The sequence below is a fragment of the Gobius niger genome (assembly GCF_951799975.1).
Source record: "Gobius niger genome assembly, chromosome: 2".
Classification (NCBI taxonomy): Eukaryota; Metazoa; Chordata; class Actinopteri; order Gobiiformes; family Gobiidae; genus Gobius; species Gobius niger.
In genome coordinates, this window is record NC_136853.1 from 40668896 (window position 1) to 40695027 (window position 26132).

Here is a 26132-nt window from a genome sequence, read left to right on the forward strand (position 1 = left end):
AAATGTGTGCGTCCACATGGGTTGACTCAGGTCTGTGAAAACGGCGCAATTTATCTTCCAGGCCTGTGTGAGGCGCTGTGACGCTAACACAGATAATAGAACAAGATGTAGAGGGGCAGGTGCAGTAAACTTTTGTGGAATGTAAACAGTGAAAATGAAACTGATTCAAGGATTTAGCATCTACAGAAGAGATGAGGAGGCGAGTTTATTCTTCAGACGTAACGGGACTAAAGCAGAAAAACCTGTCAGTCCAAAAATACAGACTGACTAGGCCATGTTTTTTTTACTTGTCACCTGTGGCTTGTGGACTGCAGTGGAGCAAAGAGGAGCGGAGTAAAACCATCATAGATCCATAATATGGATAACAGACACCACTCTGGTGCTGTGATGTCATCGTTTTAGCAAAGGTTGCGAAAATGTTGTAACAACGGCGCCACGTAAACGGCGTTTTGAGATCTTTCCACTCTGGGACCTTGTTTGGAAAATGTTTGTTTACAGATGGGCTCGTATGGACGATACACTGGACTGTTTGGTCCTCAGCTTGACTTCGTATGGACAGGGCCTAAGAACAACTTAAAGGGATATTTCAGGATTTTTGACATAGGGACTCATTTCCTACTCATCCAGAGTGTTGCTAGCCTGCAATAAAAACAGTCTGACCCGCTCCACAGAGCACCTGAGGCAAATCACTTATAACGCCGGACTAACCATATAAATGTCTGTGTCAATAGAATAATTTTAACCATTTTGCATTTAGAATAACTTATATTTGATATTTTCTTTGTCCTCTTCTTCTACTTCTTGCTCTTCTTCCTCAACTTCTTCCTCCTCTTCTTCTTTTTCCTCTTCCTCTTGCTCCTCTTCTTCTTCTTCTCCTCCTCCTCCTCCTCACCCTTTCCCGTTCCTCCTCTTCGCCTTCTTCTCCTTCCTCTTCTTTCTTCTTCCTCAGTTTCGCCTCTTCTTCCTCTTCTTCTTCCTCCTCCTTCTTCTTCCTCTTCGCCTTCTTCTCCTTCCTCTTCTTTCTTCTTCCTCTGTTTCAGGCTCTGGTGCACTGTGGAGCGGGTCAGACTGTTTTTAATGCAGGCTAGCTGATACCATAGAAATGCGCTAGCCTAGCACAAGCCTAGCGCCACGCAACTCTTCAAATATAAGAACTGCATGCATTACAAAAAAATATCTCCAGAAATCAGCAACACTCTGGATAACTAGGAAATAAGGCCCTATGTCAAAAATCCTGAAATATCCCTTTAACCTACTGCTTTTGGGTTTATTCATGCTTTTTTACAGTCACAATGCTTTAGTAAAGTGTCATTTTTAGCCTGCACATGACTAACAGTGTTTGATGAAAGCAGAGCACCTTACAGGCAGAGCTATTTAACTATTAACACACAAAGACTATTACTCATTTTTCCTAGGATATAATTTACTTGAATAATTCACATTTTGGATTCTTCAGACACACGCAGAGTTCCCTACCTTTGGCGATGTATACGCTGTAACATGCACTGAGACTTTTATTGGCGCGTGTGAGGGATACAACCCACCAGGAGGAATGTAAACCCAGAACACTCTGAACAACGTGTACTAATGTAGCTGTGAACTTACACGGCAGTCGTGTACATGTCATAGAGCAGTGAAAGTGCACGAAATGTAACGATGTTGATGATAAAATATCCGTGATTGCCCGATTAAACTGTTTACAAGTCCAAAGTCAGACCATTGCAAACTGCCCAGGAATGATTACTCCAAAGCATCGTATAAAGTAGAATAATAAGGGATATTTGAACATTTTATATCCCTCTTTGTTGGCTGCAAATATTTTAACTTCTGTCCAACAAAGTGCATTGAGTTTCCTCATCTTTGAATGTTCGGGAGTGACAACAAATGGAAAGGTGAAAGCAATGTGTATGTGTTTGATTCAGAAATTTGAATTCACTTCTGAGAAAGCTGAAACAACAGAGTCCATCATCATGTAATCTAATCTACGAAATTCATTATAATGTATAATGACAATACAAAGTTCTTCTTGCTTAACCTTAATTTCTCTTAGACACAAAACATTGGACACAATTCATGGTTTGGGAAGAGTCAGAGAATAGGTGGTTTTCACGATTTAGAATGTGATGATGTCATAATGTCAGATGGAGGTCAGGGCCAATACAACTCTATGGGAGAAATGTTTTGGAAGAAATCTCCAAAACAAAAATTGACAAATGTTTTTCCTTGATCGCGATTGGATTCACAAACCTGTGATATTATTTTTATGTCTGTTTTCGCATATTGTCACCACTTCTTGACGTTTTTTTCTGAGAAAATAATTGGACATTAGTTCATATGAGCTGATCAAATACTGATCAAACTGTAAATGCAATTATGGCACCAAAAAGTTGATCACAAAAGATATAGAATTGGACGGTGACTCATTATTGTCATTCGCAGCACTGTTGATGAAAACATACTGACTGTGTTTTTGACAAACCATTTGTCACACCTTGACAAATTTAACATTTGATTTTTTTTTAAGTGCGCTAAGGCTTTGTGACTATGGTTCTAATAGAGTCAGTGTTAATGTCGTCGACTAAAATATTTAGTCTTAATTTTAGTCAGAAATTGGACTAAAACTAAATGAAAAGTGTTTTCATGAGACTAAAATTATGACTAAAATGTAGATAAGTGTAGATATTTAAGTCGACTAAAACTGAAAATATGTTTTCTACATTTTCGTCAGTGTACACTTTTATGACTCTCTTATCAGTAGAAAAAAGTTTAAAAAAAATACAAAAAATAAAGGCACATGTTAGCACATGGTTAATAGAATGTTTAGCTGTTATCAATAACCAGGCATCCTCAGCTATTAAAGGAACAGGCCATTGTTTTTCCACACTGAGATATGTTCTTTCCTGAGCTTAGACGAGTTGATACAGTACTTACCTGTCTGGTCTGTGTGAGTCCCTGCGGAAGAGCTTGGTCGCTTACATACCCTGGCAGAATTTAAAATTAAAATAGAGCAAACTCAGTTTGACCATAAATGGTTTCACACAACCAATAACCATGAGTGTGTTGTCATTCATATTCTCTGAAAAATTCTAAATTGTGCCAGGACATGTAAACTTTTGAGCACAACTGTATGTGTTTAAAGACAAATTGATTCAACAAATTGATAATTTGGTTGGAATGATAGATCGTTTGTGGATTTTCAATGGCACCGTGTTTGTTTTAACCTATATAGGCTATAAAAAATGGAACTGTCTGTATACCAGTACCTAAAAAATGTCCTCAATATTTGAATGTGCTTCTGTCTGATTTCCTGAGGTATTGCTCCTCGGCTTCATCGGGCTCGTTCTGACGGTTTTCAAAATACCAGCTTTTTATTTATTTATTTATTAAGTTGCCCAAAGGCGTGAAATACCACTGCCATGAGCGAGCGGTGGAGGAGATGAGTTGCTCGCGGAGGGGCTGAGATAATGAGGGTTGAGGGGATCGCGCTCGGGGTCAGGGCAAATGTCGGGACTCTGACCTACAGGGTACAAAGCGCTGTAAGCCGATCCAATGACGAAGAAGCTCCAGACTGAGAACATATGTCCGACGCCCACGGCCGTGGATCAGGAGGGCTTAGTCATCAATGAGTCTGGGGAGGAAAGGAGGGGACTTGTGAGATGACACTATGGGGCTGCATTACAGGGTTACTGGCATTGCAAATCCATTACACGAGAGAGAGAGATCTACTATTTTCACTGTAGTGTTAGAAATGAGGTGACCTGGGAAACTTTTTAAATTTAGAGATGTCAATTTGAAAGTTATAAACATGAGATTTTCAAATCAGATTTTATGTTTTCATATGAAAATAAAAGGCCTTTTATGTGATTTGGCAGGAATTACTAAGAAATTAGCAATAAAATAAGAATAGTAATCTGCATTTTGAGCGTTACCATGGTTACCGCAATAGAATTTTCAGTTGCTCCACCTCAATTTTAAACTATAGGTTTTTTATTAAGTGGTGACATCACAGCGCTACTTCCGGGTCCGCATAGACCGGCAGATGTGCGAGAAACTCGTCAATACTTGAAATATTCAATATTTTTGAAACTCAACAGAGAGTTACTGAACCTACTTATTTCTCAGACTCATTAGCCAAAAATGCCGCACCTACTGCTATAAAAGTATTATTTACTAAAATCGGTACTACCGGTTTAGTGGAGATAAATGCGCAGCAGCTACGCTATCCCCGGAGGTACCGACTTCAGTAAATAATGCTTTATTAGCAGTAGGTGCTGCATTTTTGGCTAGTCAGTCTGAGAAATAAGTAGGTTCAGTCACTCCCCGTTAAGTTTCAGAAATATTGATTGTTGTATTGAATTGTATTTTATTTTATTTTTTTCTCACATGTTAGCCGGTATGCTAGGACCCGGAAGCGGAAGTTGTGACTTTTCATAGATATTTCAAAGACATATAGTCTGGGAGCGATCATGATCTCAACGATTTCCCGGTGGGCGGGATTGACAGACGCATCAACCAATCAGAGCAACGCTAGATACGTCGCAGCAACAAGTGTCAGGAAGCCTTTCCAAAAACTTCCTTATTTACGAGGAGCGCTTCCAACGCTGTTTCTTGCTCCGGGTTTTAGGGATTTTTTTTTTTTTTTTTCAAATGATTTAAAACAGACGAAAGAGCAGAAGAAAACATCGTATCACTCGCCGCACACGCCATCTCTATTGTTTTGGTAGAGTGTGGCGACGGCTTCCGCCTCTTGGGGGAATGAAGTTCCGCCTCTCGGTGCGTGATTGGACCGATGTGGGTAAAATCGTGAAATGATCGGCTGCGAGGAGCTGTCCAGACGGTTCTTCTTTTGAACAGAAAGGAGGAGTGTCTGGCAGGCCAGGCAAGCCCAAATGTGGTCATGTTTGAGAACCATTAAGGGGGAAAACAATTTGGAGAAAAATCTAAACTTCCTCTAATTATTCAAAAACTACTTTAACAAATGCGGAATTATGAATATAGATTTCTACTAAATAAAGATACAAAGACATGGGAAGTGGTTCAACAGCCCATACAAAAACAACAGTGAATGCTAACATGAAGCATCATCATGCTAATGCTAGCTACGACATCCATATGGACCCGATTTAGGCTTGTGTTTCCCAAAAGATTCTGTTTACCCCCTCACGGCCCTTCTATGACGCGATGCCGTCTGTATCTATAGGCTCTTTAGAATGCTGTGATGTCACGTGAACGCAACCTATTGGTCGACATACATTATTACACCATAAACAATTAAGTCAGGTTTATTGTCAAAGCTAATCCCGATCGTCTCCTGGGCCAACTCATCACACAGCACTCACTCAGAGCTTAGGGTTTGTACATCATAAAACAAACATTGTGGGTGAAATTCACTGTCAAGGAAGAAGACATCAAAGAGTTATATGTATCACCAACGCCTTTTACTGGAAAATCATTTCACCTGGGTGTCAGAATACGTGATTGATTCTCCAGTATTTGCATATTTATTAGGTTATACTAATTTGGAACATACCTTGTGGTGGTTAGGTAGTTGGAATACCTAATAATACGCTATGTGTCAAACAGGGTGTTTTTCTCGATAGGTGACAATTGGTGTATTGTTCAAAAGCAAATCACCCTGGTCTGTGTGTGTGTATGTAAATGCAGCAGCAGTGTTATCTGGAGGCTGTAGATATGAATAATAAGCGTCTTGTGATAGTTCCCAGACTGCGGAGATGACAGCCATTAAATAGTGTCTGAACGGAAGGAAGAAGCGAGTGCAGCCAGAGGGTAGGCATATGAATACTGTGAAATGTGACTTACACAGTCTGTGAAAAATGGTGGGAACTCGTCTTCTCATATGGCCATACAATGCGCTTCACCCACAAGTCTGAGGGCTGGTGGCTAGATCTCAGCACAAGCCTGTCATGTTTACTTATTTATTTTGAATGCGCTGTATGAGGGTATTGAACTTCCTACGGCTATACGTTCAGACGGCAGGTAAAATCTGAGCATTTTGTCCCTATGCGACCTGTATCTGAGCTTTTCATGACAATCTGAACAACACCCATCAGATTTTTGTCTTCCAAATTCGTCCCAGGACACTTCGAAATGTGGCTACATAACAAAACGACACACAGCTTTATCGTGACTCCAGAGAGATATAAAAATGGACAATAATGAAAAAAATCATGTAAACAGCTGCGACAAACTAAGTGCAAACGTACAACAAGCCCATATCACTTTTAGGCGCTTACTTTGTAGTGTGGGAGCTGTGCAGGCCCCGAGCAGATACACATTTCTGACAGGCAGGACACAGGACGAAAGTATTAGGCTACATAAAATATGTTCACATGAGCCTTTTTCCATATATTATTGACTAATAATAACCTACTATAAATTGATTTTATCTTTACATCAATTTATATCGTAGAGTCGAGGCATTATACAATAGCTATCTAAAATCTGAATTGATGAATTGATTGAGAGCTGCTGTTTGAATTTATAGCCTTAGTTTCCTGGAATAAATGTAAAATGTTTAATTTAAAGCAGTACTAAGTAACGTGTTACCTTAATAAATCCTTTTCGTAGTCCCTGTGGGGGTAGTTCAAGTGTTTATGGGATGATTGGAGGGTCTTTCATCTCCCCCTGGTGTCTCTGGCCAGAAAACCATGTTTGCAACTTGACTGCCACCGGACCGGAGCAACCGATACACACTAATAGAATCACGAAGAAGAAGCTAACATGCTAACGGGCAAGGCTAACTGCAGGCTAGCGTCACTTTAAACAGTATTTACAGCCAAGTTTGAGTGAAAAAATATATTTCCATTGTATAATTGGATGTACAATATCCCTCTCTCCCTTCGCCTTTTATGTCAGTGTAGTATTTACTCTCCAAGACAATTAATAAGTTAAAAAATCGCAACTTGCTACGACACCTGCAGTTGCGCTTATGGCCTCTAGGGGCAAGAGTTACTTATACTGCTTTAAATTCTGTGCAGCAGTTTGGGAACTGTTGTTAATAAAATCCATCCATCCATTTTCTTCCACTTGTCCGTTGCCGGGTCGTGGGGGCAGCTGTTGGAGCTGCCCAAATCACATTGCACCAGCTCCTTATGGCTCCTCCTGCAGGTGGTGGGTCCACCGGGCCTGTTGGTCTCTCATAAGGGGCTTCTGAACCGCTCTTTGTCTGACCCATCACCTTGGACCTGTTTGCCATGGGAGACTCTACCAGGGGCATGAAGCCCCCGACAACAGAGCTCCCAGGATCATGCGGGTGCTCAAACCCCTCCACCACGTTAAAGTGGCAGTTCCAGGAGGGGTTGTTAATAAAATGTGTTTTACAAATAGATAATAATACAAAGTAGATTGGAATGTCCTCCTCAGTGGCCAGAGTTAAATACACCTCTTGCTTCTGTGTGTAACAGTCTTTTGACCATAAGAGCAAGAAGAAGCTTCTGAAGATAGAAGCAAAGCATCCTCAACTTAATCAACCCAGTCCAGTTGACACTATAAACACACAAATACAGTATATTAAAATGCCATTGTGTCCTTGGGCTGGACACTTTTCTCTAGTGCCTGTGTTCTGGTGTATGAATGAATGTGTGTTTGATTTAGTGATTCTTCTTCTGTCCGTAGTGTCTCTAGTGTCTGTCGTTGACTAACTTGGCTGAAGGCTTTTGTAGACAGGTTCTCATTTGCCACCTCTCATATGTTTTTGGTGCTTTTTCTAAATGACAACAAGCGCTGTTTTCAACACATGCTATCCCTTTTTGTGCTCCAGGGCCTTTCAAGAGAGATCCCACTGTTCTTCATTTGTCTATTCGAGACATTTTTGAAACGCAATTGCTGACCTCCCGGTAAAAGACTGCTTTAGGGAGTCTGTGGTCTTTATCTGCCACACATGTCCAGCCCACTGCAAATATGATGAAGTAGAGCTTCAACACCGACAGACCCGGCCCGACAGATTACTTCAACATCTGGTATTCGCTCTTGCCATCTGATGTTCAGAATGGTCTGTAGCTGTGGAGAGTCTGGATGTCATCAGAAGGAGAGGGGTTCTTGCTGTGCAGTGGCTCGAAAATTGTCATACAGTTTTGACAAAACAATAGTTTATGAAGTCAATTCTGGTGTTGCAATGTCAGATGTTCCGCCAAGACAAGATCAAGTTGCTGAAAAACAAAAAGAATACTTAATAATTATTCATGTCATGTGCAAGAGATTTTCGCTTCATTGTGTAATGAAACCACATTTTGTAATACATGCCACATTTTGCTTTGTTTTTTCCCATCTTGCAATTACATAATGTGGTAAAAAAAAATACTTAATTTTAAATAATAGTAGGCTAGAGATGCACTTACAATAACTGCACTCATTCATTCATTCATTCATTCATTCTTTATTTAGTATTTATTTATTTGATTGGGACAGTGCATGCTAATGAATAAACATGAAATACATGTAAACACACAGTATTGTAGCCACGGTACAGACACTTATAATGTCCATATAGATTTAGAAGAAAAAGAAAGTCTCTCCATCCTGTGTGTCCTCAACTCAGAGGTCAAACAACAACAACTCAGCCGAGGGTTAGTCAGAGTCTGTATGATGGAGTTGAGAAGTGTCTCACAGGTTGGAATGTGAGCCTGCGGGCACCTTCATCCACAGCCTAAAGGTGTCATTATAGGCCACAGTCAGTCTATGGATGGTGCACTCCTATAGCTCCACCACAAGGGGCCGTGTACAGTGGGGTACAAAAGGCTCTGAACAGAGTACGCTTCACAGTAGGAGAGCACAGACTGAATTACGCTGCAGCATGCTTTCCTGTTCGTACAGTTCACAATATTGTCTTTTAATGTCTCTATCATCAGACCAATGACCTCAGTAAAGTGCACAAGAGTCTTATCACACAGGGCAAAAACAGGGTCACAATTTTATCCTGCCTGCTTTTTACAATCATCATATTACTCTTAGTGGTAGGGCTTTGCAATTAATCGAAATTCGTTTTTTTATTTTATTTATTTTTTTATTCTTTTTTTTGTAAAGCAGACTTGCCTTTCGTGCGCAGGTGTGAGGGCTGGCCAGCAGGGGGCAGGTGTGAAACAGAGACCTGTCTTTAATCAAGGCGTACTTGAAATCATTTGTACTTGTATCACTGTTCAGAAAACAGAAAATATCAGCATAGTTTTTTGATCAATAAATACATTTTAAAAAAAAGATATAAAAAAAGAAGGCAAGGCAAGTTTATTTATACCGCGCATTTCGTACACAAGGCAACTTAATTCGCCTTACAAAAGAAAATATGCGAAATTACAATCAGGTTAAGTTAAGGCAAAGCACATATATAAAAACATCAAGACATGGGAAGCACACAGCACACCTGGGCAGGCGCTGGAATTTTATATGGAAATAATCGTCTGAATAATCGGGATTTCAATTATGACTAAAATAATTGTGATTATTATTTTTGCAATAATCGAGCAGCCCTACTTAGTGGGGTTATCGGGTTATTCAGAGCTGATTTTAACAATTGTTGCATCCCTGCCCTGTAAGGCCTGATTATCACAAGATCATCCACATACATGAGATACTTGACAACGTTTGCACCAATGACACACCCTGTTTTACAGCCATTCAACTGTGAGGACAGTTCATCAATATAAACATTAAAAAGACCAGGAGAGAGAATTCCTCCTTGTGGAACACCATTACTAACATGAAAAGGCTCATGTTAGTATTGTTGCATTTGTAAATACTTATTTCAACGTTCTAAAACATTTACAAAGCCTCTGTGGGTGGGTTTCCTGATTCGCTTTGCACATTAAGCTTTACTGTATTTCCAGCGCTCTTGAACCAATCCTGCATCAATCTTTTACTTCACCTCACTGACAGTGGAAGTATGTCGTGTAATGTTGTGTTCACTGTGACAAGCTTGACAGTTCAGATGTTTACCAAAGATGAAGTCATTACATTTGGCCTCACTTTACACTCTGGAAAACGGGTTTAGCAGCAATCGGAGCTGTTTAAGACTATGGGCCAGATCTTGTGACTGGCGCAGTCCGTGCGCAACTCTAAACGCAACGTGGTACTCGCGCGATCTTGCATGTGGCGCAGGTTTTGCGCTAAAGGCTGCGCTGCTAGGGAGAGGGCGTTATTTAAGAAAAAGAGGCCGACTGAGGCGTGGTTCATTACAAGCAGCACTTGGAGCCGCTCTTCTATGGCAACCTTCACATTATGTTCCTCTTTACATCCCACTGCCTTGTCTTCTTCTTTAGAATCAATGTCAATTTGAAAACAAAAGCGAAATTGCCTTGAAAAGTCTGTTCGAGCGTAGGATACGCACGGGCTTACTTTCTACAGTAGATCAACGCACACACCCCTAACACCAAAACAACAACAGTTTTCCATAAATAAACCACACATGCCTTCAAGTGCCACAACACCACGTCTGATCTGAGTTTTAAGGAGACATTTCCATCGTGTGTCAGTCTTTACCTCCTGATGATGCTCCTTGTGTAGCCACAGCTCAGGGCGCATAGCAACTTTTTTTTTCTTTTCCAATTCAGCCGCTCCAAGAATCCTGCAGCTGAAGCGCAAATGTTCCAATACGCTACAGTTTTCTTGCAACTGCTGCATAATTCTGCAACTCCTCCGCAGCCGATATGACAGTTTCTGATCAATTAAATCTTGTACATTTCGTAACTTTGCACATTCGAACGGTGTCCAGCGCGAGGCTGCTGCCTCTCTGTCCCGCCCGCTCATCTTGGATCTGCAGCGCGTGGCTGCAGCAGTAGAGGGACAGTTTTATTTCTTTAATCTTTATTAAACATTGCGCGCTGCATCACGCATGTTACGCATGTACAAGAGAACCCCCCCTCGCAACCCACCGCCTTCTGCATGTCTGGGGAAAGCATGGGGAGGGGGCGGCACCACAACATCGCAATGCGAGTCTGTCCACCCCTCCTGTCCTGCCCACTTTTGCACCAGGTATGACACTGAAGATTGCAAGGAGCGCCACCCGTCTGCGCACTCGTCTTCTCTACAGCCTGCGTTATGAACCACAAGATCTGGCCCTATAGGTTATGTTTAATTAACGTTATTATGATCTCGGAAGTATTTTTAGTCCTTAATGAATGGCTCAGACAGTAGAGCAGGTCGTCTTATGAAATGGAAGGTCTGTGGATCGCAACCCGACTGTCACCGAGTCCTTGGGCAAGACACCTCACCCGCCTGGCCTGTGTGAAAGTAGTTTGTGAGTAAGTGGATGGTGCATCTGTCAGTCCACCTCATAGACATCCAGCCAACTGTCAGGGCGAGGAGACAAACTCCAATAGGCTTTTATCTGATTGATTTTCTCTGTGTAATTGTGGATAACCTTTTGCAGTATGCACAGTGTTTTGCACTCAAACACCTGCATACGTTGCGTGTATAGTGCGTGTTTCCTGGATTCATAAATCGTACATTTCATCGAAAGACAATGCTGGTGACACTAATGATGGATGCCTTTCCCCTGCTCTGACTTGCCCTGACGCGGTCTTCATAACACACACTATAAATCAACTTCAAATCAAGCTCAGACCTCTGTTGTTATAACAAATTTAATGTTGCATGAAGTTTATTCACCGCAAGACCACACAGGTGACAGTTGGGTGATAGTTTGGCAGTTTCCTGTCACAAATACAATACCAAACTGTTGTGTTTAGAGGATTTTAGACGGGGCTGGATTCGTGCCATGAGCCCTTTACATGTTGTTGTAGTGACATGCTTGTGGTTTTGAACTATGTTGGCGAATACCAAAGCAATTGCTAATCACATACGCCGCGACTAACAGCACTCATCTGAACCACATTAAAGGTGCGATGCGGGGCTTGGTTAGCAATTCAGGACATTCGAACATCTTCGACCTTTGTAACAAGGGAAACATAAGACCAAAAAACGGCCAGCCAGAGGTATGTAAAGGCAGTGTATGAGTACAATAGGCCAATGGCACATTTCTTTAACTTTCTCTAACTTTGCTGCGAGAGAGAAGCCAAATAACTTCCCATGATGGTTATTTTATTTAGGCTAATATCCAACAGCTTTATTTTTTTCATTTCTGGGAAGTGCATACTCACAGGAGACTGCGGGATTCTACCACTACAAGCTACAATCCAGAATACAAGCAAACTTTACTGTGTTGGCCAACGTTCACTCTGTTTCAGTCCATTATTGTTAGTCCTGACTTGAGAAAAAAGACAAGGTGACTGCAGGTTTGACAAGCCTCTCCCCTGTGTGGTATCATGGCACGCTTTTCAATATGACTAAAATATTGAAAGTCTGCAGTTTTGAGGAGAAATGATCTGATGCTGCAAATGTTGTGTTTCAGTAGTCCATGACTGTTGCATTTGTGAAGCTGTATATTTTCTTAAAGGAACAGGCCAGCGTTTTTCTATACTGAGATATGTTCGTACCTGAGCTTAGACGAGTTGATGTGTACCTGTCTGGTCTTTGTGCCCGTGGAAGAGAGTGGTCGCTTCCAACTTCACCCCCGTTTGGAGCTATAGGAATATACAGGGAGAGGCCAAATGCTAACAACATCTTTAGTCTATTTGCGTGCTTGAGGGCATGCATAAAGACCAGATCGGCAGGTAAAGACATATCTCAATATGTAAAAATGGTGGCCTGTTCCTTTAAGCGTTGATGAACTGTAGTATTGAGGACATTTTATTCTGGCTCGTCCTGTTTTGTATGGGAGAAGACCAAAGGTTTATGGATGTGGTAAAGTTTAAAGTATACTTTATTCATCCCCGTAGGGAAATTCATTCTCTGCATTTGACCCATCCTCAATGCCACGTGGGCGACTTGTAGGAGCAGTGAGCTGCCAGCGTGGGCCGGCGCTCGAGGACCCATCTCCATGATGTGGAGCCAGGCAAATGGTCAGAAACACCGGGCCAGAGGATTAGCCTATTGTACATGTTATTAGTGGTAGGGGAAACCGGAGCACTCGGAGGAAACCTACACAGACACGGGGAGAACATGCAAGCTCCACACAGAAAGGCCCCGTCCCTGGTGGGAATTGAACCCGCGACCTTCTAGCTGTGAAGCACGAGCGCTAACCGCTTTGCTACCGTGCTGTTTGCAGTTGTAATGATTGATTTATTGATTGATTTGACCTTTAGTGCCCCACGGTGAGAATCTCTTTTTCAGGTGGAGTCCTGGCCCCAGAGGGGAACAGTGAGAAAAGTATAAAAAAATTAAGTTGTTTGTCTGAGCTCATGGGAATGTGAAACTTAAATCTCTTGTATGATTGATGATTGAAACCCACGCAATACAAAACATCCTAGCCAGTTACAGCTAGTTACAGAAAAGGCAAGTTTTGCCGTGGATAATCAGATAATGTTTTGGATGAGGACCAAACCTACGTATATAAATCTATTCTTTGGCTGTGTTTAGTCAACATCTCCATGGAGACGAGCTGGAGACGTCCCAATCGCAGACAGATCTTTGAAGTCGTGATCCGCTGATAGAAAAGATAGTTTGTTTGATAAATGTTATTAAAGAAATGCTTGTATTTATTTTATATTTTTGTATTGGGATAAATATTGTGCAGTGTGGATTTTTTTGTCCTCAACGATGGTTTCAAATTTAAATGTCAATCATTGTTTTGCGGCAATGATCCAAACAGGACAAACAGAAGTGTAGTTCCAGAGGTGTTCCTCTAATACCCTTGAAACAGGTTTACTTTTAATTTCCTCTCCATCTGTTCTGTCTCACTCCAGTACATACAGCGTTGTATTAGTGGGCATTAGCATCTGTCACTCTATATAGTCCATAATCTTTTCCTCTGCAGTCCGTGACTTTGACTTCTCATTTTCTAACTTTCAGAACAAATCTAGATTCAAACCATGTTTTGAAAAAGAGCGAAGTAAAAGACAAGCCAGCCATGCACAGTGAAATACACTATATTGTCACGCAACTTAGCCCTGAATTTGAGCCGCAATGTTAAAGATTTTATGGTTGTCATAGTTACAGGAGGGAGGAGAATGCATTAGTTAAAGCTATGAAAAGAGGAATACATAAGACTCTTTGATAAGTTTATATAGATAGACACAGACGGCATCTCTGGAATCGCCCACATATGGTCATGTTTGAAAACAGTTAAGGGGGAAAACTATTTGGAGAAAAACCTAAATTTTCTCTAATTATTCAAAAACTACTTTAGCAAACGCTGAATTATTGATATAGTTTTCTACTAAATAAAGATACAAAGACATGGAGAGGAGCAAAGTGGTTCAACAGCCCATAAACACATAAATAACAGAGAATGCTAACTTGATGCTTCATGTTAGCGGAAGTGTCTGTACAACGGAAGTGCCGAGACAACGCAAAAAGTGGCAAAAGTGGGCGGGGCAGAATAAGGTGAATAGGGATACAGTGTGGTCTAAAGTGGGTACGAAGCTTTATTCATCTTCATCTAAACATAACCTTAGAGAGTCAAATCACAGTTACTTGAGTTTGACCTATAAACTTTGGACCGTAGGTGAGGTACACCCTGGACCCTTTTTTCTCTATGTTGCGGTACTTTGCAATTATCATATTAAGAAAATGTGCTCCTTAAATGTGGTCTCTGAATGTGATTAGACTCTTTAGAAAGTGGGAACTGGTTAAAAGATTATTTTGAAAGTTATAGTGTGTAAGAAGTATTGGTGTAATACACAATAACAGCCAATACTTTTCTCTAAACAATATCTTTGACAATATTACTGGGCCAAAATTGTTTTGGCAGAGGATAGTACACACTGAGAGATCATATCTGTCTCAGTGAGTGTGTACTATCCGCACAGAGGGTAGTGCACACGCTATCCTCAAACAGGTTGGATGAGTTGGAAATGTGGGATAAAATGTCAGTGTTTTTGTTATTTAATATTTACAATAGTAAAGGATTTAACTGGGTCAGGAGTTCACAAAACAGCAGTGATGGAAATACATGTTAGATACACATTGCTCTGTAAAACTACATTTGTCGTTTAAGTTGTATTTGAATAAATGAATATGAATCAGTGCTTCAAAAACTATATAAGTTTGTTTTAGCATTTTTCTTGTGCTACTGATAACATTATGGTTTTCTCCTGGTTTATTCATGGTTAGATTTTAGTCAGTAGAAGCTAAGTGGTGACGTCACAGCTCTACTTCCGGGTCCGTATAGACCAGCAGATGTGCGAGAAACTACAAAAATACCTTCAATACCACAATCAATATTTCTGAAACTCAACAGAGAGTTACTGAACATACTTATTTATCAGGCCTATGAGCCAAAAATGCTGTACCTACTGCTATAAAAGTAATATTTACCAAAATCGCTACATCCGGGTTAGCGGGGGGGAAATGCTAACTGCGCAGCAGCTACGCTAACCCCGGAAGTAGTGACTTTACTAAATATTACTATTTTAGCTGTAGGTGCAGCCTTTTTGGCTAATGAATCTGAGAAATAAGTAGGTTCAGTCACTCAGTTGAGTTTCAGAAATATTGATTGTTGTTTTTAAGAGTTTTAATGTTTCTTTTCTCGCATATTTGCGTATCGCACTGACAGAATATGATGTGGTACTTGATGTGAACATTTCAAAAGTCACAGGTGAAGAGTGTACAATACCAGCTTGTTCACAATCATATTACTGAAATTACAATACAATACAATATGGATGGACTTAGGCTACACGCATGCAAGCGACATGTGACTTCCGAGTGAGCTCTCAGGAGGCCGCTGTGCTTCCTCTCATTATTTCCCTATTAAGGATTGGCAGTGTCTACATAAATAGCTAAACGATGACACTGCAGGAAGTGAGTTACACGTGGACACTTTCGTTCAAAACATGACGCCAGGAACAAAGAATTCACAGGAGAAGTCATCTGTGCTCATCACGGTTGATGGGTTTGTCTTGAAGCTATGAGCTAACACTAAATAAAAATGAACATAGCCCCAACATCTGGAACGATCTGGCACAAAACAGTTGATGTTTTCATACAAGCCGTGAGCCACCTTTACGGACACAGCCATTTCCTCCAGGATTAACACACAACAAGTGCTTTTAACACAAATAACTAACTCACTGTCCGCCATGTTTTCTTGAACTGTTAATGGATTTGTGCACGACGCCATTAATCCCTAATAGGAAAATAACCAGAGGCAAAAGCAGGGGCCCACATTTGAAGCGTAAAAAGAAGTAGAACCTTCAAAATTGCAAGTTGAGTGGAGACAATTGGAACCTCATTCCAAAATGGATTATTTTACTTATTTATTTTTTTCTCATCAATCTACACACAATTCCCCATAAAGACCATTGATGTGTGGAGTGCTGCAGAGATGTTTGTCCACCTGTATGGTTCTCCCATTTCCTCAGAAGAACACTGGAGCTCCTGGGTGACTGAGGCCCTTCTCCCACAATTGTCAGTTTGGACGGGCATCCAGCTTTAGGAAGAGCCCTGGTGGTTCAGAACTTATTCCATAGACTAATAATGGAGGCCACTCTTCTTCGAGACCTTCAATGCTGCATTGTGTGCTTCTCCAAATCAAGTCCAGTGAATTTAATTTACCACAGTCAAGTTGTACAAACATCTCAAGGACGAGCAGTGGAAAAAGTTCAGTTTCGAGTGTCATAGCAAAGGGTGTGAATACTTACTGTATGTACATGCAATATTTCAGAGTTTTTAACTGTTTTCAACTTGTCACTATGGGGTACTGTGTGTACTTTCCATATGCACTACGGTGAATCTTTCCATGAAACCGCCAGATGAAATCCTTTATCCCTGAGGCTTCCTGACTCCAGAACTCTCTGTTGTTCAAGGATGTCTCTTGAATCTTGCATGAGTTGAACCTATGCATGAGCTCCACTTACTTGTTTGTTGTTTTGTGGCTGCTTTTTTATATTGTTTGTTGTTGTTCTTGAGTCGACTCTGAAGGAATTGCCCCATGTGGGATGAATGAATCTGAAATCAAAGAATAACATTGCGTATTTGCTGCTAAGCTGTTGCCTTTTGGGAATGTGAACTGACATGCTGATGCTATGCTATGACATCACATGCAAAACTTCTATAAGAACCCATTATTTAGGGAAATGATATCCATTTAACAATGATCTCTGATCTATTGATGTCATTTTGTTGGCATCGTCTTGGATTGGATCATACAGTTAATGAAGCTCTATATTCTCAAGGTGACTTTCGATGCTATACCAATAATACTACTACTAATAACTTACTTACTGTTGAGTCTGTACCCTGGGCTTATAACTCAATCATTGTACGAAAAGATTGATTGATGTGAAAATTAACAGATGATATTTTGCCATTGTTGTTTGTATAAAATAGAAAACGTACAAATATGTAAAGCATTAGCATATATGTTCATGTTCGAAGCAGCCAGAGGGTGAAAACAAAGAAGAGAATAAACTGAGCTTTCTCCCATTACGCCTCCATTACTTTAACAAATGCTGAATTATGAATATATTATCCTACTAAATACAGATACAGAGACACGGAGGAGGAGCAAAAAGGTTCAACATCCCATAAATGCTTAATTAACGGTCAATTCTAACGTTAGCTTCATGCTACATATGCTAACGTTAGCAACAAGTGCCGTTTTTTTTTTTTTTTTAACTTCTACTAAACAATTTGCTGTGAAAAAACATTCATATGGACCTGATTTTGGCTTTGACTTTATTTGTGTGTGATAAATATGTTCCTAGTTTGCCTGAACAAGCGTTTCTGTCTGTATCTATATTTAATGTGTTGAAAGGATATTGTGGTTGAAGCGGCGCACCGAGGGGGGTCTCTCATCTGGACACTTTATTTAATAAAACAGCAACATCTGGGAGAGTCTTTTAAATATGAACTCCTTCCACCAAGCCAAAAATAGTTCCTGAGTGACAGGTAGTGCCACCATAATAAATGAAATGAATAGGAAATGTGTCAAGATCAATACAATTAGGCCTAATTATGGAAAAGTAAGTCATCATCCTTACTTTCCTCTATGAAATTTCCACATTTTACCATTTACTTGAGTTTACATTATCGTTTACACTATTATTATTATTATTAACAAAAAAATAAACAGTCTTTCCTGCAACTGAAATATCTCTTTCATATAAGCTCTGTTTACCCTTAAAGCCACACCGCGTAGAATTTTACCCAATAAATACAATTGAAATACAAGCATTTATTTGATGACAGACATTTCATAATTGAAAAATACCTCATAAATGTACAAACAAACATGTGCTTTTGCTGTGAGCGGCTCAGCTCTACTAAGACCTGACTATAACTTTACCGGGAGTGGGTGCGTCTCCAGCTCGTTTCCATGGTGATGTGGACTAAAACAAGCACAATTTGAGGTTTAAATAGTTTCGGTTCCCATCCAAATCCATTTTTTGATCAACCACTGCAAAAATAGCATGTGCTGTAATGACCTGGTCATGTTTTGTACTGAGGCAACAGTATAGTCCAAAATGTTACGCAGTGTGCCTTTAAGATATACAGAATAGAGTGTTCACGTGTTAAATAAAATCTGCTCAGTGTTGACATGGGCCACATGCTATTTACAAAAACACATGGCATTTATCACCACACAAAAGACTAAAACCGGTTCTGTGTTAGCATGAGTTGTGATATAGTGTTTCCAAGTAGCATCAAATAGGCTGAAAAGATGGACCTGACTTCTGACAGACAGGAAGCTAACGGCAGCTGAAGGATGTGAGGATGAATGAGAGAACATTTGTGATGTTTCCTAAGGAGCACAGACTAAAGCCATGTAGGAAACAGAGTTAAGACTCTCTCGAGGCTAAGTTCTTCCTGTGGGGATTAATACACAACACATCTGCTACACAGCTGGATGACCCAGCTACTACTACCACTGCTACTATGACTGCTACTCGAGTGCTATTACTGGCACTACTACGACGGCAACTACAGCTGCTGATGCGTTTCCGGATTTTAAGTCCTGGCTTTTTTTTTTTAACCATTGACCTTTACTGTATCCATTGTTATATTCCATTTGTGTTGCGTTGTTAGTGTTTTATCCAAAAAGTTTGAATGGATTTGTTATCTCTCATACTGGAATTGCGGAGAAGCAGTGTTCTGGGGTTTTATCAGGGGCGGATCTAGAAAAAAAAATCACGGGTTGGCAAGCAGGGTCAGGGATTATTTCTGGGGTTTATTTCTGTTGAATGTTTATAGTGGGAGTACGCAAGGTTTGCTTGATCGCAAAGCAATTATTCTGTTTAGATGCAGGTTGAGCCCCCCAAAATTCTATACAAATAGTAGCATTGTCCCTAATATAAGCAGGGGGTTCCTAGCTGAGGCAAAATTTGTTATAATTCTTTGTCCTGTCAAACAAGTACTAACTGTGAGTGAGCCCCTGTAAGCACCAGGCAGCGTCTGGAGCAGATATGAGACATCACATGACAGCAATGGGGTGACAAGACCTTTACTCGGGGTGGAGCTGCCACCCCGTGCCACCCCTCTAGATCCGCCCCTGGGTTTTATAAATAAAGACAAAGATTTCAGACAGTTTTTATATATTGACATTATATGTTTGCTACTCATACAAGGTCAACTACAGAGAGATATGGAGGGGTCATTTATTAAGATATGGCTATATGTGGGCATGTTGAACTAAATGTACATTATGATATGGCATGTAATGCAGTTTGTGGGGCCCAAATCTGATATGTGAATGAGAAAACGCTGCATGACTAAAAAATACATAAATGACTCTGGTACACTTTTGTACATGAGCAAACGCTTGGTAAATTACCCCCTTGGTGAGATGTGTACTTTTCAGAGCACAAGAAGTAGAGTAAAAAATAGACCAATTAAGTTGAAATTGTAGTTTATAAGGTCATGAGTCCAACTTAGTATGTCAAGGGCACGTGCTAACCCTCGTGGGGCATTCGGTCATTTTGAGCCACTGAAGATTTTTGTACAAAGAAGCAGAAAAAAAAATGAATGTATGGTTATTTTAAGGCTCTTTTTTGAAGTGTACATTTTTTGACATTAGCGTCTTGAAAGGGTGCAAAATTAAGGGCCACGACTCGTGCCCCAACCAACTAACACAGGTCTAAGTTATATCTCAATCAGTGACATTCTGAGGGGCAGGTGCTGAACCAAGACAAAAAGGGCACGGCTGCTCCCACCAGGGGGGAATAACCTAATAAATAACAATCAACTGGGCCGTTCATGTTCCTGCTCCTCCCACAGAGGCACAGTGTCCAGGCCCCTCTCCTCCTCACCATTCCCTCCTCTCCTCCCTCTGCTCTGGCCCCAGTCTACGCCCAATATAATTTCAAAACCGTTTTATAGCGCGACAAACAGAAGCACTGCAGTTACTGATTTCTTACCGCTGACATTAACCGGGCGGTCTCATCATGTGAAACTGACGGCATGAGCGAGAGGCAGAGAAGGTAAGGAAGCGCGATTTGGAGTGGTTGAGTTCGACTTATTAATGCCACCACCAGGGCTCCGTAGGATTGCCAGTTTTTATTCTTTAATCAGGTTAGTACATAGGCCCTATCCAAATGTGGAGTTCCTGCTACAGTAAGCAAGTACTATGCTTGTTCTAACCACAGCCGTATTTCATGTCTCCTCACTCTGGTCAGTAATATTCGCTGATTCTGTTTGTTTAAATTCCCCAATCGCCACTGTTAATAGGAAACGTACTTTCCCGAGCACAGTTGAGCTCCATCATGGTGCGATTGTTGTGAGTGCACGACTATGCCCTTGTACTTGCAAATGAAGTATAAGGAGCCCCCTTTGTGTTTCCGGTTTCCTCCCTCTCCGCCGCCATACGCTCGTCTATAAGTCTAATGTAAACGTATATTACACCATCTGAGGTTACAGTAAACACCTCTGGCTTTGTTGGACTTCACGTAAGTTAAGTTCATGGGCTAAGAAGTGAAAGTAGCAAGAAAGTAATGAACCCCCTCTCCACTCAGTCACATGATATCGAGACAGTTTTTATATATATACAAAAAGTGATGTTTAAAGCAGTACTAAGTAACTCTTCCCCCTAGAGGCCATAAGTGCAACTGCAGGTGTGGTAGCAAGTTACGATTTTTTAACTTATTAATTGTCTTGGAGAGTAAATACGACGCTGACAGGAAAGGCGAAGGGAGAGAGGGTTACTGTGCATCCAATTATACAATGGAAATATTTTTTTTTCACTCAAACTTGGCTGTAAATACTGTTTAAAGTGACGTTAGCCCGCAGTTAGCTTTGCCCGTTAGCCTGTTAGCTTCTTCTTCGTGATTCCATTAGTGTGTATTGCTTTCTCCGGACCGGTGGCAGTCAAGTTGCAAACATGGTTTTCTGGCCAGAGACACCAGGGGGAGATGAAAGACCCTCCAATCATCCCATTAACACTTGTATTACCCCCACAGGGACTATGGAAAGGATTTATTAAGGTAAACACGTTACTTAGTACTGCTTTAAAAGGAGTTTCTCATTACACTGTTATACAACCTGCAATTTGAGAGCCCGGTCTGAATATAATAGTTTCCGACTTGAATTTGCATGCACCGATCACCAGTTTAAACATGCAACTTCCCATAAATGAGCCCGGGAGCTTTGACGTCACTGCTTTTGAGGCTTTGGGAGTTTTAGTGCGTTGTTCGGGTCAAATGACGGTTGATTCATTGAACAATTAAGAAAACATAAAATAAAAATGTCAAGGGCTCGACTTGTTATGTCTTGATTCAGATGAAAACCTTTCACGTGAAGATGGCTGTGGTTATGTACAGACGTGCACGGGTTGCTTTTAAAATCCGGTGTTAATACTCAATGAAGTGAACATTATTGGGCTGTTTTCACATATTGTTGTGTTATTGAAGAAAGGGAGAACATTCAGACACAGCCAATGCCCAATGCAAAGTTTCTCCATCTCCATCGCAGCAGTAGATCTATCAGCCCAGGAGCGTGAGATTTCTAATGTGAAAAGTATTTCCTTTCAATAAACGATTCATCACTCCTCACGCGGGTCTATTCAGCCAGAAGTTTATCCACTGCGGTCGATTCGTTCTTCAAAGCTCCGAGGCGAACCTGTTGACCACATGCCTCCTTCTCCAGATTTAGGTCTGGAGGACCTGCTTCAGGCTGATTAACGGCAGTTTAACGGCTCCATGCAGTTCGTCGACATGCCAAAGCCAACACTTCTCCCATGAGGAACACGTGTGAATCCATTGCTTCGCTCTGAAACAGTGTCTCCTGCAGACTGGGACAGTGATGAAGTAGATGCTCACAGTCTGGCAAAAATATTTCCTTTTATTTGAGCCTATTATCAGACAATTTGAAGAATCCTTTGTATTTTCAAACTTGTGTAAGTCTACGACACCCTTTCCAAGCCTTCCAAATGTCCAAATCCATGTGTCAGTATGATGTGCCCTAAGAAAGCAGCATGTCCTGGATTAGTGTGAACTTATATTCGGGAAAAATGGAAGATTGTCACCTGGAGCTGTTTATTATGAAATATACGATTTTTTTTTTTTCCCGAAAGATCTTTTCCTCAGAAATAGAGATGCTGCATTTTGTAATAAACTTGTATTACATGTTGTGTTTGGTAAAGGGAAATGGGTTTGGTTCGGAAAAGTTTTGGGGCGTGGTTTTAAACGTAATCATGGTCTGAGCAATACATGTAATTATGACTAATTATGACTTATAAATGATTAACAAATACTGGAACGCTTTATACGTTTGAGAAATGATGAAATACGAATGTACAAATGCTTAAATAGTGTGAAGTTGCGCATATTCTCCAGTTCGGCTTTACCCAAATCGAAAAGCTTCTTGACTTGAGAGCAACAGTGTTACGCCTCATTAGAAAGCGAGGGCCTACAGAACTGATGGTAACGTTTTTGTCACATTTTTTAAGCGTTTTCGCCGGGGGTTTTTGTTGCTTTTTTATGTGGTTTTGGCACTTTTTTGTTGCTTTTTACTTTTTTGTTGTATTATTATTATTGTTTTTCTAGCATGTTTTTGTCGCTTCTTTGTTGCTTTTTTTGTCAAACTCACTACTGCCACCTCAGGTCTTATGTGTAACTGCAGGTTCTTTATTAAGCTTGTGCATGACGGCACTTCAGACCCGAATTAACAACTCAAGTGACAGTGCAGGATTTTAGAGGAAGTTGTGGTGAACAGGTCTGGGCTCATTCTACACATTAGGACATGTAGGGGGAGGAAAATACTTAATTTTAAGATTTTTCAACTCTGTATAGTCACTTTCAGAGATTAAATAGTGTTATACCATGGTCTGGGTGAATAGTCAATTCTGATTGGTTAACTGGGGTGCGTTAAAACTGTTAGTCCGGCAACAGTTAAATCACGTTCTATATAGATACAGACAGCATTGCGTCATAGAAGGGGGCGTGGCCTCGCCAAGGGGGAAAACAGAATCTTTTGGGCCATTTTCTGGTGGAATATGAACTTATTTATCACATACAAATAAAGTCAAGTCTAAATCAGGTCCATATGGATGTTTATTCACAGCAGATTATTCAGTAGATGTGAAAAAACGGCAGTTGTAGCTAGCGTTGGCATTAGCACGGTGCTAACATGTGTGCTAGCATTCTCCGTTTTTTTTGTATCTATGGGCGGTTGAACCACTTTGCTCCGCTCCATGGCTTTTTCAAACATGACCATATATGGGCGATTCCATATTCCACCAGAAATGTCCACCAGACAAAGAGTGAAAAACTGTGTTTCCCAAAAGATTTTTTTATTCCCCCTCGGCGAGGCCACGCCCCCTTCTATGACGAGATGTATCTATAGACTGTAAAAAACAATGGACGTCTTCTGCTCACTCCTCCCCATTTAACATAATGACCACGGTCGAGGGGGAATTCATGGCGGATTTACAGACTCCCCCTCCCCAGCTCTGACGAAGCATGTTCCTAAAAAGGACATATGGGCGGGATCTTCACCGTAGACTCGGCCCTTGCGTGACGTGTAGCTCGCGCTGCTCCAATGCTAACAGTCCGACCCTCATTAAGTACGAGATTTCAAAAATTCTTCTCACGAAAACCAGCCTGGTTTCATGAATTGTGACCAACCCAGCGTTATCTCAGGAGGAATATCTAGCCTAGTCTAGTGTTGAAAAAATTGAAACCAGGCGTATAAGTTGTTTTTAAGGTGTCTAAACTCCATTGCTTTTCAATGGGGGCCTAGTGGCGATATGGAGGTACTACAGCAATGGCGGAGCAATGGCGGCCTCCAGTGTTGTGGTCATAAAGCAGAGCAGTCAGCGCTCATTGGATGTATCGCTCCACTGCAGCTGTTTCCATAGTAACAACAAACATTTGAGTTGGAACTAGTTTCAGGTAGAACAGCTTAAAACATAAAATAACTCCTGCCCTGGACTTAAAAAAAAAAAAAAAGCAGCCAGACCACAACGAACAGTTTCAGTTTGTGTGACAATGGCATAAGCGGACTGAACAACTCGGAGCATTATACGGTTTTAATGCACGACGCGCAGCAGAGCGTTTTTCCTCCGCTAAGTGCATTAAAACTGTATAATGCACGGCTCCGAGTTGTTTATAGTGAGTTATTGCAAAATGAGAAAATTGTCACAAAATCAATCCAATCCACTTGGAAAATCAGGCACATTATTACATGCTGTTTTATTACACACAGGAGAAAACCTTATGACATTTTGAACTGTTATTACAAAATGTGGTGTTGTTGCAAAGTGCGCTGAGCCCCTGAGATGTTGCATATTCTACCAGTGTCTAACTGCTCCTCTATCTGCTCTGTCGGCAGGTCTTACAGGTGAATCTAGTGATGTCGATCCTGCTCTACGTCATGGTCCTCGTGTACCTCTACGGCGTCCAGGTGACCAACACGGACCACGCGTCAGGGAGACAGCAGGAGCAGCCGCAGCAGCACAACGCCGACCCCCTCAACTCGCTCATCATCCAGCTCCTGCAGGCCGACCTCACGCGGAGCAAGTCCAAGGCGAACTCCGACCAACAGGGCAGGAACAGTGACCCCGACATCCCCGACGCCCGGGATACTTTACCGCCTTTACCCCCCAACCTGCCACTCGGGGGCGACATCATGGACGAGCAATGGGACGGCGAGGACGTCCTGGGCCGGGACGTTATGGTGGTGAATACGGACCTGCTAAGGCAACACAAAAGATACCATTCGCCGCGGGTGTTGCTGAGCGACCGGCCGCCGTTGCAGCCTCCCCCGTTGTACCAGTCGGATGATTTTGTTAGCGGGACGTCCGAAGGGGGGAACAGAACCAGGAAGAAGCGCTACGCAGAGCACCGGAGCTACAGAGGGGAATACTCGGTTTGTGATAGCCAGAGTCGCTGGGTCACGGATCGGACTGAGGCCGTGGACGATAGGGGGTCTCCGGTGACGGTCTTGGCCAAAATACGAACCAACGCCAGGGAGGATATTAAGCAGTACTTTTTCGAGACGCGTTGTCAGAGCCAGCGGCCCTCTAAGGGGGGCTGCAGAGGGATCGACAACAAAAACTGGAATTCGCAATGCAAAACCACGCAGACTTTTGTTAGGGCTTTGACTCAGGTCCGAAACGCGGTGGGATGGCGGTGGATACGCATCGACACTTCATGCGTTTGTGCGCTGTCGAGGAAAAGGCGCCGGACGTAAAAGTAAATCTCTCTAAAGCTATGCAAAAACATCAAACCTCCTACTATACGGGATCTTAAACTCCTGCCGGGATTATGTGTCAAATGTAAGGATATTTCCACTGAAGAAGTCCACTCGAAGGTGACGTTTCACTGCCTCATGCTGGGACTAGCTCCAGGACTTGTTTTGTGAGGATTTTGGGGGGAGGGGGTGTACATATAAGTTAATTAAATTATATTAAAAAAAAATGCATGTAGAGTATACATGTTTATCTATCTATATATGATGTATGAATATATTTGTGTTATTTATTGATGAAAAGAAATGTCTATAAAACAAGCTATACTCAGCGGAAATCCGGGCAATAGTGGTGCTTCACAGTGACTTGTGCCTTGATCAGTGGCTGCAGATGCACTGATCTCATTTTCAAAAAGAAGCAGGGCCAAAAAAAATGCAAAATATTACCAAGGGTCCAATGTAAAGGAATGGCTGGGGGGGAGGAAATAGGCGTAGCACTC

General features: G+C 41.4%; 1 protein-coding gene across 1 annotated transcript in view; it reads left to right on the top strand.

Annotated features, from left to right (window-relative positions):
• Positions 1-25749, top strand: part of ntf3 (neurotrophin 3) — a 33783-nt gene extending 8034 nt beyond the window's left edge. The window contains exon 2 of the mRNA XM_079552528.1: positions 24775-25749. Coding sequence (XP_079408654.1) covers positions 24796-25635 — 840 coding nt within the window. The 5' untranslated portion in view covers positions 24775-24795 and the 3' untranslated portion in view covers positions 25636-25749. The remainder of the gene's footprint in view (positions 1-24774) is intronic.
• Positions 25750-26132: the final 383 nt, after the last annotated feature.